The sequence below is a fragment of the Emydura macquarii genome, unplaced genomic scaffold (genome assembly GCF_026122565.2).
Source record: "Emydura macquarii macquarii isolate MOO-44397 ecotype Brisbane River unplaced genomic scaffold, CSIRO-AGI_Emac_v2 contig_1043, whole genome shotgun sequence".
Lineage (NCBI taxonomy): Eukaryota > Metazoa > Chordata > Testudines > Chelidae > Emydura > Emydura macquarii.
The window spans coordinates 8,082,801-8,102,154 of record NW_027131180.1 but is presented as its reverse complement, the minus strand read 5'-3'; the positions used below and the strand labels follow the sequence as shown (position 1 = coordinate 8,102,154).

Genomic DNA, 19,354 nt, shown 5'->3' with positions numbered 1-19,354 from the left:
TGCCGATACATCTTTCTTTATTTAAACTAAAATTTTGGCTTTTGCATTTTCTGCCATGACTTGCTCCAATCTCAGAGAAGACATCTGCAAGCACAGACTCCGACTCTTATGTGGAGTCCCTTAGAAATCCAGGCTTGTGTATCTCTTTGCAGGTTAGGAACCTTAATAATGAAACATCAAATTTACACCACAAACCCACCATTAGTGCCCTCAGATGAAAGGATGTGTGTGAATTACAGTTTAGAATTTTATTCCAAGTGAAAAGCATATTGCACTATCAAGGAATTGCAATTCCAATTTTGCTTAAACATCATCTTGTCTAAATATTTATTTTAGTACTCCAGTGATGTGTGAAGAGTGGGGGGGAAAAGCCCCCCTCCTGCTTTTGTGCCTCAACGCCAATTATGTTGCACGTTCTCTCAGCAGTTCTTTCAGTGACATTTTTATCTTCATTTGGATGCAAATAATGATGCAGGGCATCAACAAGAGAATTAACCAAAAGAGTGAGGCTGAGTTCAGTTCATTGAGGCCTTTGTTTTAAGCATATTTTTGAAGTCTACCTTCCTGTGTGACTGTGCATGTGATAGGAAAAACTAGTTAGGAATACCCATTTGTTTCACACTTGTGGATTCTTGATGCATTTTTGTCTGATGTCGTATATCTCATGTTTATGGCCCTTCATTTTTGGTTATTTTGTTTAAAATTTCCCAGGAATTTATTAGTACTTATTACAAAAAAAATTAAAAACAGTGGGGAAACTGGTACAAAAAACTAACAGTTTTTTGGGAGTAAAAATACTCGGGTTAATATTGGGATGACAGGACAGTAAAAGCAACAAAAAGAGAAAAGTAAGGTTTCTGAAAGTAAAAGCTGTTTAATGCTGTGGTTTATTTAATGAATTGTACATTACCAGTATGTGTACATACTCATGCATGCCCATGCGATCATCTTTCACTACATTGTCTTACTTTAACAGACAACCTTGCATTTATATGTGGACTAATTCATTATTAACATAAACACACCTACCTAATGTTATGTCTGACATTTTCTTAACATAATCAGTATTTTCATGTATTTGTGTGGTATTTGTATTTCACCCAAAATCTAAGTGAAAATCAGTAATAAAAACAAATAGCTTTGGAAAAACCCAGGATTTTTACAGTAAAAACTGAAAACAGAAGCCCTTACTCGTGTGGTACATCTGCATACCTCTGCTATGCTTGCCTGCAGTCCTGCAGGATTTTCATGCTGTGGCTCCTTTTACCTTTTGAAGGCTACTTTGATCCTTCCTCTTAAGTCATTACTGCTCTCCCGGCTGGAAACAGCCAGGAAGAGACATATAGGACAAAAGGTGGGAAAGGGAATTCCTCCAAGGCCCCTGACTACCACCCAGTTTCCCCACCATCTGGTCAAATGTCTGCCAAATGCAAAGGGATCAAATGGATTGGAAAATAAATTTTATTTTGGAGATTGAGGCCAGCAGAGAATAAGATGAAGTAGTCAATATTTCTATAATTTCCTAGAAAAAAATAGTAATTAGCACTTTGTGTATTGAAAAACCTTTACAAATATTAAGCCTCTTGGTAAAACTGAGAAGTAAGTAAGTTATACTCATTTTATAGATGAGTATATAGATTTTAATAGATGAGAAATCTGAGGTACAGTGAAGCTTATTGATTTGATACAAGGGCATGTGCAAGACAGGTAGCCAACTCAGTATTAGAATTTGAGTTTCTGGCTGCCAATCCTGTGTTCTGACCACTGAACCATGCTGCTTTTGAGATCTAACAGTTACCAGTATTACTCCGGGAAGGAAAATGCAGTCAAATATAATGGGTTTTTATGTAAATCTAGTTTAATTGTTGACATTTTCAAGTTGTGGTAACAGCATTGAAAATGTAAAGGAAGGGGATCTTTTTTCTTTTTTAAATAACTGTGGCATGGTCTTTTTTTAAAAATGCTCTAAAAGATGTTTAGAACAGCATCATATATTAGGGATAAAATATATGGTGCATGAATCAAGTAACAACCCCAGGTTGTTTTTCACTTGCATGGTGGTGATGTTACAGATATTTTAAGAGATCTAACCACACAATTAACCAAAAAAAAAGTGCATTTTGACTGCCAATAAATTTTGACAGACTGTTATTCCTGCACCATAGTTTTCACTTTAACTTTTATTCTGATTACAGTGGGATAACAATGTGTTTTTTTTTTTTCCCAATAGTCATGAGCAATGAGTGCTAAAACTTTAAGAGGAGGTATTCTGAATTCATATCTGCCCACTCCTGCCTCCCTCTTGAAGCTTCAGTTAGCCAATGCACAGAGAAAGATGCACATTTAAATGCACATTTAAGAGGCTGACAAACTTGTTCAGGCTGAGAAGAGTAACTTTATTCTGGGAGAAACATGACTCCTTTAACCAGTTGGACCAGAAGAAATGTGTATTAACTTTTATACTCTAGGTGGCAGGTTACATGTGAATCAAGATTTCCATTTGTTAGGGTAAGACGCATAAATATGTACTTGATTATTAAAACATTTTGTATGTCTCCATTAAGGAGTTAATATTTAGTCAATATATTTTAATAATTAATTAAAAATACCAGTCCTTTTACAAAATGTAAATTTGCCATTCAAATACAATTTTCAATTTTAAACAGTGCAATATTCTGTTACTGGGTGGTGCTGCAAGGTTTGTTAGGAAACAAGATATCTGGATGAGCCTGTGCTACATAACACAAATGAAAAGGGCAGTGATTTTGTCATGATGACTTCTGTCATAACTTTTAGGAAATTGTTAAAAGCAAAAGTCACAGGTTATATTCCCCTTTTTGTTAATTGACAGGCCTTGGAAAGGCTCCATTATAAGGTTGAAATCTTGGCTTCATTCTAGTCAATAGAAATTTTCCCACTGACTTAAATGGGGTAAGGACTTCACCCTAGGTCCCTGGTCACTCGAGCAGTGAAAAGATTCAGTAAGCCAGTTGGAGCCAAACTACCACCTGAAGAGGGTCATGCCAAAGAGGGAGAGAGGGAAATTCCTTTTTCTTCCAAAAAGAAAGATCGGAATCATAATAGGAGGGGTGGCCCATGTTCCTTGGAATAATCTGATTTACGTGCTGAGAGAAATTACTTGGCATTCAAGCTGATAGTTTATCTCTGCAGATAAACTATTTCCTTCTCAAATAATTGAACACACTTTTAATTATCCTTTAAGTATATCCTAAAATCTATTATAACCCACAAAAGAGGGATTATTAAACAAAATAACAGTTGCATATTTAACAATGGCATATCTAACAAAACATCCCAAGAAATCTCTCACTAAGTATCACACTTAACAAATATCCAAATCAAGAATTGTTTCCAAACACTATACCATAACTGTGCTTTGGGAAGTTCTATAGCTTTAAACCACAACCACTGAGGAAAATCTAAAGGAGCATGAACTCTGGCAAGTCGACTGTAAAAGTATAATTAGGTAGGTCAAAAATATAATCTGGAGAGCAGCTAGCAAAAGACATGAAACTAGCATTTTTTTTTTTTTTTTAAATAAATACATCAAAAGCAGGAAGCCTTCCAAACAATCAATGGGGCTATCTCATGGATTGAGATGCTAAAAGAAAACTCAAGGAAGACAAGGCCATTGGCGAGAAGCTAAATTAGTTCTTTGTATCCGTCTTCACTGCAGAGAGTGTGAGATTCCCACACATGACCCATTCATTTTGGATGACAAATCTGAGGAAATGTCCCAGATTCAAGTGTCAGCAAAAAGAGGTTTTGGAACAAACTGAAATTAAACAGTAATAAGTCACCAGGACCAGATGATATTTACTAAAGATTTCTGAAGGAACTAAGATGTGAAATTGCAGAACTACTAAGGTGTGTAATCTATCACTTAAGCCTCTGTACCAGATGACTGGAGGATAGCTAAGAAAATAACAGAATTATCACAAACAGAGGTGAGCATGATATGTTGGGGAAAAGTCAACACAGCTTTTGTAAAGGGAAATTATGCCTCACCAAACTATTACAATTTTTGAGGGTTCAACAAACACGTGGACAAGGGTGATCCAGTGGATATAGTATACTTGGACTTTCAGGAAGCTTTTGACAAGGTCCCTCACCAAAGACTCTTAAGCAAAGTAAGCCATTATTGGATAAGAGGAAGGTCCTGTCATGGATCAGTAATGGAAGATAGGATATAAAGAGTAGGAAACAAAGGATAGAAATAAATGGTAAATATTAATAGTTGAGAGAGGTAAATAGTGGGGTCTCTCAAGGATCTGTATTGAGACCGGTGTTGTTCAACATATTCATACGTTATCTGAAAAAAACTGATAAAGATGAGGTGGCAAAGTTTGCAGATGATGTGAAATTATTCCAGATAGTTAAGTCCAAAGCAGACTGCAACGATTTGCAAAGAATCTCACAAAACTGGGTGACTGGGCAACAAAATGGCAGATGAAATTTAATGTTGATAAATGCAAAGTAATGCACATTGGGAAACATAATCCCAACTATACATGTAAAATGATGGTGTCTAAATTAGCTGTTACTACTCAGAAAAGAACTCTTGAAGTCATTGTGGATAGTTCTCTGAAAACATCTATTCAATGTGCAGCAACAGAGGGAAAAAAAAAAAAGCAGCTGAGTGTTAGGATCCATAATACAACAGAAAATATCATAATGCCACTATATAAATCCATAGTACACCTATACCTTGAATACTGCATGCAGTTTTGGTCATCCCACCTCAAAAAAGCTGTATTAAAATTGGAAAAAGTACAGAGAAGGGCAACAAAAATGTATTAGGGGTATGGAATAGCTTCCAAATAAGGAGAGATTAGAAAGACCGGGACTACTCAGTTTGTAGAAGAGGTGACCAAGTGGGAATATGAGAGAGGTCTATAAAATCATGAATGGTGTGGGAAAAGTGAATAAGGAACTGTTATTTACCCTTTCTCACAATATAAAAAATGGGTCACCCTCTGAAATTAATAGGCAATAGGTTTAAAACAAACATAAGGAAGTACTTCTTCACACGATGCACAGTCAACCTGTGGAATTCATTGCCAGGGGATGTGAAGGCCGAAAGTATAACTGGGTTCAAAAAAGGATTAGTTGAGTTCATGGACAATAGGACCATCAGTGGCTACTAGGCAAGATAATCAGGGACTCAACCCCATGCACTGGGGTCCCTAAACCTCTAACTCCTACACTCTGGGACTGGATGACAGAGGATGGATCATGAGATAAATTACCCTATTCTGATCACTCCCTGTGAACCATCTGGCACCAGCCACTGTCAGAAGACAATATTCTGGGCTAGCTGGACCATTGGTTTAACCAGGGTGGCCATTCTTTTATTCTTAACTCTTGAGAACTTTGGTCCTAATTGCTGTTATTTTTAAACAAAACAAAAAAATCTGCCCGTGTAGCGTTTGTGGGTTTTTTTGTTTTTAGTTTTTTTTAACTTAATTCTGCAGCTAAAGGAAGCAGATCTCAAGACAGAAGGTATGTCAGATGACTCTAGGCTAAATCAAGATTTCATTATTCCCTTCTGGGTCCTAGAAATACTGATATAGTTTGATATAAAGTAAGACTGTAGGTTGTCGATTACACATACTATGGCATTTATTTTCACAATTGCTAGGTATGCAGCACCCCATTTTTTATTTTTAAAATATTTTATTTTTATTTCAACCACAATGACAGGTCTGTCACACTTTTATTTTTACATAAGTTGATTTTAGGTTGTTTTCTACAGTTGGTTCTAACTGAAATGTTTTTAAATCAGTTTAACTGAAGAACAAGTTAATCATATGTCACCCACCTCTGGCAATGGTTGGAATACATGATGGAACCTGCAGTGATTGGGACAGTCCACAGTAGAAAAAGGGAGGATAGCACCTTCGGGGGTGGGGGATGCAGGGGTGGTCTCTCCCCATCCAGAGTCTCTATCCTTTTATTGACCAGCTAGGGGAGGAAGGGCACGGATTGATTCCTTGCTCTTTCCTTTCATTAATGTATAGCCTAGCCTGGGCCACGGGGATCTGCCTCATGTTCTGTTTCAGATAGCTCCACCCCCCCACCACGTATTAGTAGCTTCGGAGCTATGAAGTGTGCATGCTGGAGGTCGGACCAGTCACCCGTTTTGAGATTAGGAAGCAATTCTTGGTTTCCAAATTGGCATAAACCTGGGGCGTTTCTGGTTTCCATTGTGGTTAAAAAGAACAAATCCCAGAATTAAAAGACCTGGCAATGTACTGATGGGCCTTTTTCTCACAGGGTAGGGGGAGACTTTTTGGGCTTTGCAGGCCAAGGTTCCCCTGCCCTTTTGTGTGTGTGTGTGTGGGGGGGGGGGGTTTGACTCAGATGAGTGAGTAGGCTGAGGAGTTGAACCCAAGGTATGGGTTATATGGCAGGAGCCCTGAAACTCCCTCACTGGACCCACTTAAAATGCCTGGGATTGGAGAGTATGAGTGACAAGGTGGGTAGCATCCTTCCCCTTTGTGAAGTTTAATGAAGTTGCAGCCTGCTGCTTAAAATCCATCCTTGTGTCTGTCCTCATTCACCACTGTATCCAAATCAATATGACAGAGTATTATTACTCCACAGAAGTTCCTGTTAAAAAAAAAAACAAACCCAAAAAACATACATCCTTTGTCAGAGAGAAAAGTAGAGCAGAATTGTACTCTGTTCATTTGGGATATTTGGGGGTGGATAGTGTCTGACTAGGGCAGGTTTTATAATAAATGCAACTTTTTCCACAGGTTTCATGGTCAATCTAACGTCAATCTGTAGCTTCCTTCCAAAAGAAAAGACCTCTAACTAAAATTAAAAGAGTCTGGGGCTGCATGGGGGTGGGGAAAGGGATGAGTGCCTCAGGACACTTTAATTTGCAGGATGCCAATTCAAATCAATCTCAGGCCTTTGTAGCTATTTGGTGACCTGGTATATTTAAATGGGTTGGTAGACTCAGTACAACCCACAAGCACCACCACAATTGGCATTGGTATCCTTGTGGGCAGCTTCAGCAGGTGGACTAAGGACTGATTGGACATGGGAATTGAACTGAACCTTTTACACGTAATGGTATTTCCTTCATGCCAATATCAAGCCACGTTGGCAGCGTGGTATGGCAGGTTGCACTGTTTCTGCAAGTATTGTACCAATTCTGTGGATTAGCACAGGACTTCACATTTTCAAATGTGTCAGTGGAACACCTTTCATAAGCATGAAATTCATTTACAACATTTAAGAAAAAAAGAAGCAAAAATGGATACGACATTGCCCCGTGACTTACATGCTCAGTAATCTGGTGACTGCTTAGAAGTTCTATACTGTTTTCTTTTCATGAAGGTATTAAAAATGTCAAGCACACAGAAACATCAAACTCAAATCAGTTGACTCCAGAAACATTAAAAACTTTTGAATGGTCTCTTTCTAGTTATATAACATACTAAAATATAGTTATTTGGTTTCCATTTCCACCTGTAGACGGTTTGACAGATCTGTGAAGAAGTGGCAGTGTTTCCACCATGACATGAAGAACTTTAGCCAGTGGCTAAATGAAGCAGAACAGAATCTGGCTAGAGCACAGACAGGTACCAGGGACCTGGATCATGCCAAAATTAAGCAGTATCTCAAGGTAAGTTTTATTTGACTCATTTCTACACAGTACCATACCTTTATAGTTTAATGTGTATATAGTGTGGATGCCTGAGTGGTATTTTTGTACGATGTTTTTCAAATGTTTTCTCATTCAACTTTTCTTCTCTAACAAATATTATTTTCCCCAAGATATTAGTTGAAAATACATTTAAAAATAAAATTAACATTGGAATAAGGTGCAACCAGGTAACATTTCTGTAGTTAAAGATGTGGTCTTTCTTTACTAATTCCGGGCACACAATGCCCATTCCTTTCCAAGTGATTTGTATGTTCAGCATAAGAGGAGACCAATGCTCTGGGAGATCAACTTTGCTTGTGGGGGATGCTTTATTATCATACTTTTGTGGAAGAAACTTGATTCATGAAGAGAGGTTCCACTAACTTAACCTGTGTTGCCTATGCCATCCTCTTTTATTTTGTAATAAAAAGAACATCCAAGATGTTTCTTGTCAATTGCATAATGACAACATTGCCATTCAGTTCTCATATGTCCAGTTCCAATGTACACTCTTCACAATGCAAGCTCTTTCTATTAGCTTCATAAGCAAAAAAAAAAAAAAAAAAAAATCAGATATGTTGAAATGTATATGCAAAAGGGGGCACACTTTTAGCTGTGTAGGCAGTTGGTGCTTGCAGATGGTTCAGTGCTCCACCTTCTGATCTTAAACCTATTTCAGTTATTTGTTTATATACTACATATGTAGAGGTGATATCCATGTGGTAAAGAGCAGAACTATGTCAAATTTCATTGTTTGCACCCTTGTGCCTGACTGCCTACTTGCTGACCCCTAATTCTCCCATGACATATTCCATCCCCTTGAACAGCATGAAACACAGTAATTTAAAGTAAAATCAATCTGAGGAAGAAATGGTTCTTCCTCTTCTTTCCCCCTCCTACCTTGCCCAAAAGAAAATTACCCTTGACTGATGCCCAGAGACAGGCAAAATGCATTTCTGATCTAGCAACATAAAAATGTCATAGCATTAAGTTTCAACACTACATATTCCTGCAGGGCTAGAAACATGAGTTTTATGCCACTGGGGTGAGGGGATTCCCAGTGGAATGAACAACACCTTCTCCTAGTCATGAGAGAGCCTAAAATAATTGCCATTTAAATGTAATGACATTTTGATGTCTACAAAAGCTATCTTTGGTAATTTTTCAGAAGTGTTTTATATTTATTCACTTTAATATTTCTCTCCTTCTGATGCCTGCACGTTTGGACTCTAAGGACCAGATCCTTGTCTGGTGTAAATACACATATAGCAGTTCTCCTGAGCTCAGTGGAAATGTTTATTAGCTAAGTATCTGGCCCTTAATATTAACAAAATCCCCTGGCTTTACAGTTAGTGGTACAAAAATAGTTTCCCTCTTTCTTTTAAACTCTCCAAAACATTCTTTAAAATAGTTTCTTTAACATACACGTTTTATGTACAAAACACATGGCGGGGAGGAGTGATGGAAAGCTTTTTTGAGTATGAGTTTGAGATGATCTGCAAATCTATCATGCATTCCATTTATAAACAAGTACACACTTGTTAGCGGGCCATCCAACAGATATAAAATTAGTCCATTCAGATTCTCTCTAAAAGGAATACTCCTGTGTTTCCAACCACCTTAACCTCCTTCACATCTAACTTTCATCCATTTTTGTTCATAAATGTGCGGAACCTATGCATTTCTATCTGCCCTTTTTAAAGCAATTGTCCATTAATACTAAGATGGGGTGAGAGGAAGATAGAGCTAGAGGCTATTGAGGGTCTTAAACAAATATTTAAAATGTTAGTTTGAGGGGAAAAAAGGCAATCTGGCAGTTCAGATTAATTTTTCGTTTGCATATAAATTCTAAGAAATAGCTCTATCATTTAATTAACTGGTTCTTAGTCACTTTGTTGGCCATGTGCCGATACATCACCAACAGCATATGCTGATGGTGCAGAGCAAGGGGAAATACTATTTTTATAAGAATGATTTTTGGACGGGATTAGCCAGCACTTGTGAAGTTGACAGGAGAGATATAATCTCCTTTAGGTTAAGCAGTTAAAAGATCTGAACATTCTGACTCTTATTAAATTAGCATCTTGGTGTTTTTGTTGTCATTTTTATGAGATCACATTGCTTAGTGAGTCATATTCAAAAGTAACAGGATTTGTTTGAAAAATGTGTTCATGAACAGATGTATGACCTGATATTCAGAGCAAGAAATTGTATTTTATGCAAGCTGCATAAAATGTGCAGAAATGTGATACTAAAAAAAATTAACTATTTTTTTAGATTTCTGTGTTTAATATATTAATAAATACAGTGAGCAAATTTTAATATACAATAATGTAAGTCAACTACACAGCTATGGGAGGCAATACAGTAGTTGACATGAGTCAGTAGGCGATTGCATTATTTCTGGTGAATTTACTGTTGTCTGTATTGTTGAATTTTGCTACATGCTATAGTGTAGTCTTGTTATACAGCAATTATTCACTAAACACATGACACTACTTATGCAAAACCTATTTATATAATTATTTTTTATGTCATGAAATAGTCCATTGTTAACCCAGATGTCAAATTTGACTTCCGTTGTGTAACTTCTAAATCTGAACATGATTTTTCCTATCTGATTGGTTATTCCAGAGTTATAATTAGAAGTTCTGAAATATCATTTGTACTCTTCTATCTAAAATTTGAAAGGGAGTCAGGCTGAAGGAATAAAAGCGCCAGTCAGATAGAGGAGAATAAATCTACAAATTACATTTGAAGAGAGCATATGAATGACGGCATATGAATATATGGTGAGGGAAACAATTCGGAGTCATAATACATCAGTTTGTGTGTGTTTAAATACCTTATGTATACAGTCATTGAAGGTTTATCTGACATTTACAGGAAAAAATGGTGTCAAGATTTTCAAAACTAGAGTCTAAAATCAGGTTCTTAAATCCATGTTTGGGCAGTTAAATAAATTATCATTCCTTTTTCATATGTGTTGAGCATCCAAAAGCTGCTACTGACTTCAGACTGGAGCTGTGGAGCATTCAGAACTTTTGAAAATTTGGCCACTTATCTAGGTGCCCAAATGTAGATTTAAGAACCTGACTTCAAACCCCGAGTTCTGAAAATGTTGGCTTTCATTTTTTCTATTCATACTTGCTGAGATTTAGTTATGGTAATGGTTTGTATTTTATTTTGAGCCTGACGTTTGCAACCAAACTTTTTGTGTACTTGATATTGGTTAGTAATGGATACCTCTGTGGGACTGAAAGGGGTAGTTTTAGATTGTTGGAAGCCAAGTAATTTTATTTTAAAAATTACTAATAATATTTAGATTAGAGAAACAAGAAATGGTAGGCTAGCTCTTGCAAATTGTTTCTCCTACTGCCAACTCAGTGGTGTGTCTCCCAATATTTCATCAAATAGGTTTTTTTACATACATTAGGAGACACCATGATTAAGACCAAGCAAAATAATCACAATTATTAACAACGGCTCTTTGATTATTAAAGAAAGGGGGGAAAAAAAGACGACATTAAAAAAAAAAAAGAGTACAAATGATAAACTGGTTATTTCTGTTACAATCTCTTTTACATGCCTTTTTGTGGTGAGCTTTTAACAGAGATTGCACCCTTGAAAGTGAACTAGATTTTGGTGCATCAGTTTTCTCTTGGTAAGTTAAGACCAACCTATTTTGTTTCTCAAAATGATTGCGAATTCAGTTTTAGTTTGTCATTAGATGTTTAAAATTGTTTATATAGCAAAATAATTGGTTTAAGGGCAAGTGAAGCCTGTCTAGTTATTCATAGTGCCCTTAACAGTTTATAGTTGGGCAAAGTAAATAATCTTAACTAACTCTATGAAATCAAATAAGTTAGTTAAATCAATTGCTTAGAAAAAGCCATTTAAGGAGTTGTGTTAAGACAGGCCAATTACAAAAATTAAGAATTCTAAATCCAGTTAAATCACACTGTTTCTCTGTTTACCAATATTGAGCCCCTATCTCCTCTCCAGGAGTACATGGTCTAACCATTTGGTGAATAATTTAAGATACTACAGCATTTCAATATTCCAATAAGATCATTACAAGAGTTTTAAACCTAATCACTTGCCAGTGTCTTAGTCAACTTCCTCTCTCCAATCTATGGTAAAGTGTTAGAGAGGTTTTCCTTAGGTTGGTTTCTTCCTGATGGGTTGTTTGTTTGTTTTAATCTGTCTGTGTCAGCTTGTTTCTGGAGTGCTGTGTTTGGGTAGGGTAGCTGAGGGTGCATGTGAGGATTTTCACTTCAGATTTTTTATACCCATCTTATAAGGAAACACACCTCTTAATGATCCTTTAGATTCAAGTTGGTTGTTGTGACCCTTTCATTGGCTTAATGCCTTTGAAGTTGGCGTAGGTGACACTTTCAGCTCCTGAATATGCAGTCTGTTTAAAGAAAATGCACATTTCTTTAATTGCCTTTGTTCTTCTTGTGGCAGGAAAGCCTCAGATAATAACTTTCAAAGCTAGTTTTAATTCTCTTTTTATTCAGTCTCTTCTTTGCGGTATTCTTTCAATTTATTTGACAGGAAATGAAATTCTGTTTCCAAAAAATCCAAACATGTATTTCTAATTCTTAAAACAGTCTTTTAAAATTAAATAACTTTTAGAAAGCTTTCAGCTTAAGTTGATTCTATATCATAATTTTTGGAACAGTGATGTTCTTGTCTTCCTGAAATGGGATTTGCTTGCACGTTGTCGATAATCAATTCCCCATTAATATAAATATTCTATACTTCAATGGCTTTTTACTCAAGTTTAACAAGGTCATTAGAGTCCATGATGGTACATAAAGTATTTTACCACTTACATAGAAATTTCATTAGGAGCATTGCATTTAGCTAACATACTTGCAAATGTGCATTTCACAAATCTGTTTGTCATACAACATTTAAGACATAAACAAAAACTTAAAACGTCTCCAAATATGCATATATTTCTCTAAAGTATTTAAGAAAACTAGCAGGTTTTCTTACCAGGAGGTGGGGTTGGTAGAACCCACTTTACCCAGATTTATGGCTCTGATAACACACCTTACATTTCTTTCACAATCAGGTTTATTCCTAAAACATGAATGGTTACATAATTTGTCTGCTTGGTGTTTGCTTGTTCTTGGGAGATAGAAGCAGAAACTTTCCAGAATTTCTTTGATTAGCTATAATGTTTTGTAACATAGCTAACTAAACATATGTATTGTTATATTTCCAAACATTCTAGCTATAACATTCTTGTAGCTGTATCTTAGTATTCAGTAAAAATGCTAATGTGTTTGTAACAAATAATTTTTTTGTCATAAAAATTTTATTAATGTGATTTTTACATCAGTGTTGAAAACCGCCAACTGAGCATTTCAATATTCCAAGTGACATTAGTTACATTTAGCTACATTTTTTCTTCTTCTGTAATTTTTGTTTGTGTAACATGGTTGCTTGTTATATGTGTTTCAATTATACCTCTAGAAATAAGAAGAAAAAGGGGGAAGAAAAAGAAAAATCCTAAAAGTAAATCTCTAAAGCACATTATTAAAATGTGCATCCAAGTAACTTCACATATTACATTAATTGGGAAACTACATTCAGATCATGAAATCCTCACTGAACATTTTGTCAACTTTGCAGGGTCTAGTAGGAGGGGAAAAAAATCTAATGCTACATCACAGTAGTGCAACATAATGTCTTAATAATTGTACTTGATTAAAGTTGTAGTTAAAGAAAAAGGGGCATGATCACAGAGTTGACTACAGAAATAATTTTACTAAACAATATCCTTTGCAAAGTTTTACAACTGAGATAATACATAAAAGCAACAGAACTGTAACCTTTAAATATAGGCTTTCTGGGTTCTTAACAATAATTGCTGCATTGTTTTTAATAATGCAAGATTCGCAAGTATACTTACTGACAAAAAATGACAGTGTTTCAGAGATGGGTATTGTGTATTGGATCATAAACAATTGGTCAGGGAGCCACACTTAGGGTTGATGGGAGCTCCCGGCCCTTGCAATGAAGAACACTGGTTTAGATTATACTTACTAGGTGCAGCTGAATAGGGGGTGGTATGGAGCTATTTGACTTTAGGAGGAGTTTAAGAGGGGAGTGTGCCCAGTTTTGGAAGTAGGTATGGGGTTAAACTGGATCATACATTATAAAATGATGCTGACTTGTTATTCAGTGAACCAGAGCAATTCTCTGGATCACTCTGTGCCCCTGTTCCCTGTGAGGAAAGTATCTCTCTCACTTGTGCCTGGGAGCAGCAGTTCCTGAGTTTTCTTGCTTACAGGGAATGTTGTTGCCCCTGGCCCTTGCATTGACTGTACAAAAGGAAAGTATGTGTATCTGTGGGTGGACGGTTAAGTGCATACACTTGGGCTGGATCCTAAGCTATGGGATCCGCCTCCTTGTGGGGCCCCAGTCCTTGTAAGGCTTGGGCTCTAGCCTGAGCCTGAATGTCTACACTGAAATTTTATAACCCTGCAGTCCGAGTCCTGTGAGACTGAGCCAGCTGGTAAAGGCCAACTGCGGGCATTTTACTGCAGTTTAGACATACCCTTAGTGTTCATTATCTCTGTATATACACACATAGCTATGACATTATAGTTTAACTATTTGGTTTAAAACATTTTATAAGACAGGATCCCCCACCACCTGCCCTACAACCATTCTGGTGCATTATGCAGGAGAAAAATAAGTCAGCAAGCAAATTTGTTTTGGCTGCCCATAAGTCATCCAAAGTTCTTTCTTTGTTAAGTCTAATTTTAATTTGATAAATTTTCTTCTAATGCAGCATGAAGGAAAACAAACTCTTCTGATCTGCACCAGATGCAATGTCCATAATTCTATATTGTTGAGCTATTAGTGTCTGGCAGTGGGGATCATCAGTGTGTTCAGTAGACAATATATCCATAGATGTTCTTCTCATTTTCAAGTCACTGAAAAATGTTAAGTCAATAAGTACTTTTATTAATCATAGCCAGCCTTCTGAACATGCTACAGACACAGCATTTGCCTCTAAGTCATAGAATGTGTTTCTTGGATGGGATTGTTATCATCAAGATTGTAGGGTGCCTTCCAAACTTCCAAAGTGTTTGAGGTTGACTTGTCTAGACTTTTTCCTTGCTTCACTGTAATCACATACATTTGAATTTTAAATTTTGCTTTGGAGAAGATGAAGCAAGAAAAAAATAAAAGTAGAGCACCTGGAGCTGCAGTACGGACAGGTATGGTCATGCTACTAATTTGCTTTTAAAGTCTAAGTTGGAACAAATTGATGTTTTAATAACCATTAAAACAGGTTTTTTTGGCTCACACCATAACTGGAATCTGGAGTCAAGGGGAAAACTTGAATTAAAATGATTGAGGCTCCTATTGCTGATACCAACAAAACAAAACAAAACAAACAAACAAAAAGCATATGTGTGTTTCATCCCACATTTGTTTTCTAAATTCCAGTTTCTAATGCTAATAAAAAATAGTTTGATCATACAGTTAAAGTGGAGTTTCCCCCTTTTTAGATATCTTCTGCTTCAATGGATAATAGCTAATAATTCCCAGTTCTCTAGTCTGGAGTGTCATGTTGGTTAATTGTGGTAGATTGATTTAATATTTTATCAAGTTTCTACGCACACAGCAGAAGTTCGATGAAATCTCATTGTAGAACAGATAGAAGGGCGGGTGTAGAAGGGTCAACGGAAACTTGAAGAAACAATGAAGCAATATAACACTGTAAGTAATTAAAAAGATATAGAGTAGAATCCAATGAAAACCCAATTTAGCACATTTATCTGGAGATGTATACTTAAAATAATTATAGAGCTTACTATAACAATTGCTAAATATATAGTGTTTCATATAAGAAATTAAGTACAATACATGGCTTAGGTTGTTAATAATGGGAGTTCACCACCAAATTCCCCAGGCGCCAGGCTGGAAATTGACTGCATAGTTCCTCAATATATTTGTTAAACAAATAAGTTTTCTCTTGCAACATCTAACATCCTAGAGTTGCCGGTGATGAAATTTGTAAAATTGGTAGTAAGACAGTGAAAGGGTCCCTGAAGTTCAGTTGTGCATTATGAAATGTTCTCAGTAGGAAAAAGTAAGGACTGTGCTCTCTCCTGGGAGGAAAGCGAAGTATGAAAAACCTCTCCTATTGTAACAGGCAACAAAATAGTTCTTAAAATGTCAGGGAAAAAATGGTGTTACTAAGACTATGTCAATAGACTTCAGACAGGAAAGAAGAAATTTGTTTTACCCGTTACCAAACAGCAGAGTTGAAAATGGATGCTCTGCAAGGTGCTATATATATCCCAAACATGAAGTATTGGATAATTGGATAATTATGTAATATGGTACTATGATGTAAGTAATGGGAAGCAGTGGTCAGTGACTGAGTATGTATTTTATGTTGAATACACGGGAACAAATTACAGCTGTGCGTGTGTGTGCACACATTCACGGGGAGAATGATGTTCAGTGTAACCTTCTGTTTTGATAGGATTTTGGTTTTCTTTCTTAAATGTACATGCTACTCTGTGTTTCTGTTGAAAAAAGAAGGTTGAAGAATGTGCCTTGCACTTGGAATGGAAAGTGGTAAGATTTGTGATGTACCATAGTCCCTGTGGGAGTTAATTCCACAGTTTCAGACCAGCCCCAGGAAAGCTCTGTTGCCTGCACAGATTAACTTTACCCTGGTGAGTAGAAAGTTCCATTGTGCCTTAGGAGCAGAGTTGTTGACTGAGGTCTTCATCTCAGACCTTTAAGTTATTTTTTACATGTGCTAGGCCTGGGCTGCTAAGCACCTTGAAGATGAGGACCAATGTCTTGAACTTGACTCAGTATTGGTAAGGGCAGGATCTCCCCCTCGGTTGATAAGGAAAGAAAGTCATGATTCAGACTAAAATAGTTATTGATTTCTTCTTATGATAAGAAGCGATAGTAAAAGATTCCTAGAACCATATCATTTTATAATATAATTTATACATTTCTAAAAGTAATCGAATTTGAAGTAAAAAATTATGAATTTCTGTCTTTTACTATTCTGTTCTACAGTGGTGGAGATAATAGGGCTGCTTCTAATGGCAGTGGTGAAATATCAAAATAGTTCTTAACCTGAATTTGTAGTAAAAAGCAATTGTCTTGACATGTCAGGCCATAAGTGTTGTTATAATTATATGAGTTGTTTAATTCTGCTCCATCGCACCTAGTTCTGCATTACTCTCTGTTACTAATTTACTGTATCCTATTAAAAGTTTTTTTAGGTCATTTGTTGTTACTATTACTAAGACGTTAAAATGCCTTGAAGCTATGAAAAATAATAAATTTAATGTTGCCAGTATAATTCTGCCAAGACTTGCCACCAACAGATCATAATTGATAGCTTGTACTTAGATTGTATTGTAAATCATGTTGTTTATTCTGAGAAACAATTTCTATCTTCATAGTAATTTAAAATGATGCATTTTTCAAACGTTTCCTTATTAAACTTTTTTCAAATTAGTACTTGCATACATGGATGTATAGTTTGAACTCTCCAAATTGATATACTTTTTGTAAGAACATTATTCAGGATGTGAATGAATAAAAATTTTCTTTCCCTGTACTTCTGCGCTTTGAGAAAACAAAAGCCTTGAAATTGAGCAATCTGAACACTGGGGACTTGATTCTCCACTGCCTTACACCTTAAGGCAGTGAAGAAGCAGGCCCAAAGCATTCAGACTGCTCAGTTTCAAGGCTTTTGTTTTCTCAAATCAGAGAAGTGTACCAGTTCCTACCCATGCAGAGTCATAACCTACTGCTGCCAAATCATAATGGTAGTGTTCTATATCCACTTTAATGCAAGATGTAAGCGAGTGGAGAATATGTTCCCTTAGCACTGAATTAGCCCTGTTTAGGTTTGGTCTTCGATAGTCACAGCCTAAAATGTACATGGGGCAATGCACTTCTGGGTGTATGCAGTTGTCTTCAGCCTGGGCAAACTTATTTCATATAATTTTATATTAGATATTGACTCTGGTCAACATGAATAATATTGGGATCCTTGAGTGACTACTTCAGGGTTGGATGGTTGGTTCCTCTGATAAAGAAAACATTCACCTGACTTGCTTCTATCTAAATCTATTTCTTCTAATTTGTCAGGACAGTCCTACATTGCTGATCACTGTGGTATCTGAGCATATTGTCTCTAGACATACGTATTGGGTGATATCCTGTATTGCAAGGTTTTGAAACCTTACTTAAAGCACCTCAGTGTAGGCTCAGCACTGAAATCCTGCTGAGTCCTCTGAAATGGATGGTCAGGCATCCATTAACAACTCATTTATCTGAAACCACCAGAAAAATATTACTGTCTTGAAAAAAAAAAAAGTTTCTGATAACCAAAGGTCACATAAACAGTGGCTGTTTTTGACCATTTCATTGGTCATTATATTTTTAATTTAATAATATCTTTATATATAAATAGAGCCTTTCCCAGAGGATCCTAAAACATTTCACATGCTATCGTTAGTATATATAATATTTCTTAAGTGCTGTCATCTTTTGGGCAGCATCCGTACAGATGTGCAGTGCAAAGTCTGCAGTACAACAAAGAAAGGAAGGTATGTTTGGCTAAGGACAGCAGGATAGAACTATACTGTTAAGAAGAGTGTTACAGGGTCTTTATTGTCCACACAGAGCAGAGAACACCCACATTTTGTTTGTTTGTTTTTTAAAGATTCATCCAGAAAGACCCATCCACAGAAAACTCAGTTTATCTGAATTTTCCAGTTGCCTTCTCTCGCTAGTCTCCATTTCTATCAGGCTTGCTCACGCAGTAGGTGATTTTTAGCTACAGCAGTTATCCAGACTACTGAAATAGCTTTACATTGAAAATGCATGAGAGCAGTATCTGAGAGTGATATTAAGCTTTTAAATGTTTTTAATTAATATTGAGCTAGTATGGGAGTTTGGAAACTAATGGGTGAAAGTTATCTTCTCATTGAGCTATTCTAGTGGCCATATGATGTCTAAATCTCACTCATTACAGACTGATTTATTGAGATCATTTCATTTACATAAGGTACAGTACTGTGTATGGTAAAGGAATATTGGTGGGTTTATGAATAGTGAAAATCTGTTTTCCCCTTTGTAACTATTTCTTAAAATAAATACTGTGGTACAGACGTGAGCTGTAAAAACAAGTAAAATGTGTTTTCCCCTTCAAATAAACCTACATCACAAATCACTCCCACTCAGCCTGTGCACTTTATAAAGACTTTTGGTGCATTGCAAATTTAGTGTAACTCTTCCAGCAAAAGTGAAATCCTAAGTTTTTAAAATGTTTTGTTTTATTTTTAGACGAGATGGGTAAATACTGCAAAATTAAAACCTGAGAACATTATCGCAAATTTGAGAATGTATTCTCTTCATCTGTGTTCATCTTCACTTATGTTCAATTTCCCCGGACATGTCAGTGCTCAGGTTTGCTAACATAAGTGTTGCTGTAAAGTGCATTCCAAGCTGGTGTATTCACAATGATCAAGGGCTATATTTCATATGGGATGGGACATTTCTTGACACAGCACAGGGACAAGGTTGTCCAAAAACCTTGCTAGAGACGTGGCACAGAGTTACTTAAATGAACCAGGCAAAGATATGACTGCACTT

General features: G+C 36.3%; 1 protein-coding gene across 26 annotated transcripts in view; it reads left to right on the top strand.

The window, feature by feature from the left end:
• DMD (dystrophin) overlaps positions 1-19,354 on the top strand; it is a 1,854,857-nt gene that overhangs the window by 970,200 nt on the left and 865,303 nt on the right. For all 26 annotated transcript variants that reach the window (XR_010919130.1, XR_010919131.1, XM_067545076.1 and 23 more), the window contains one exon: positions 7,510-7,660. Coding sequence is in view for 24 of the 26 variants with exons in the window: in XM_067545076.1 (XP_067401177.1) it covers positions 7,510-7,660 (151 nt within the window). In the remaining 2 variants the exon portion in view is untranslated. The remainder of the gene's footprint in view (positions 1-7,509; positions 7,661-19,354) is intronic.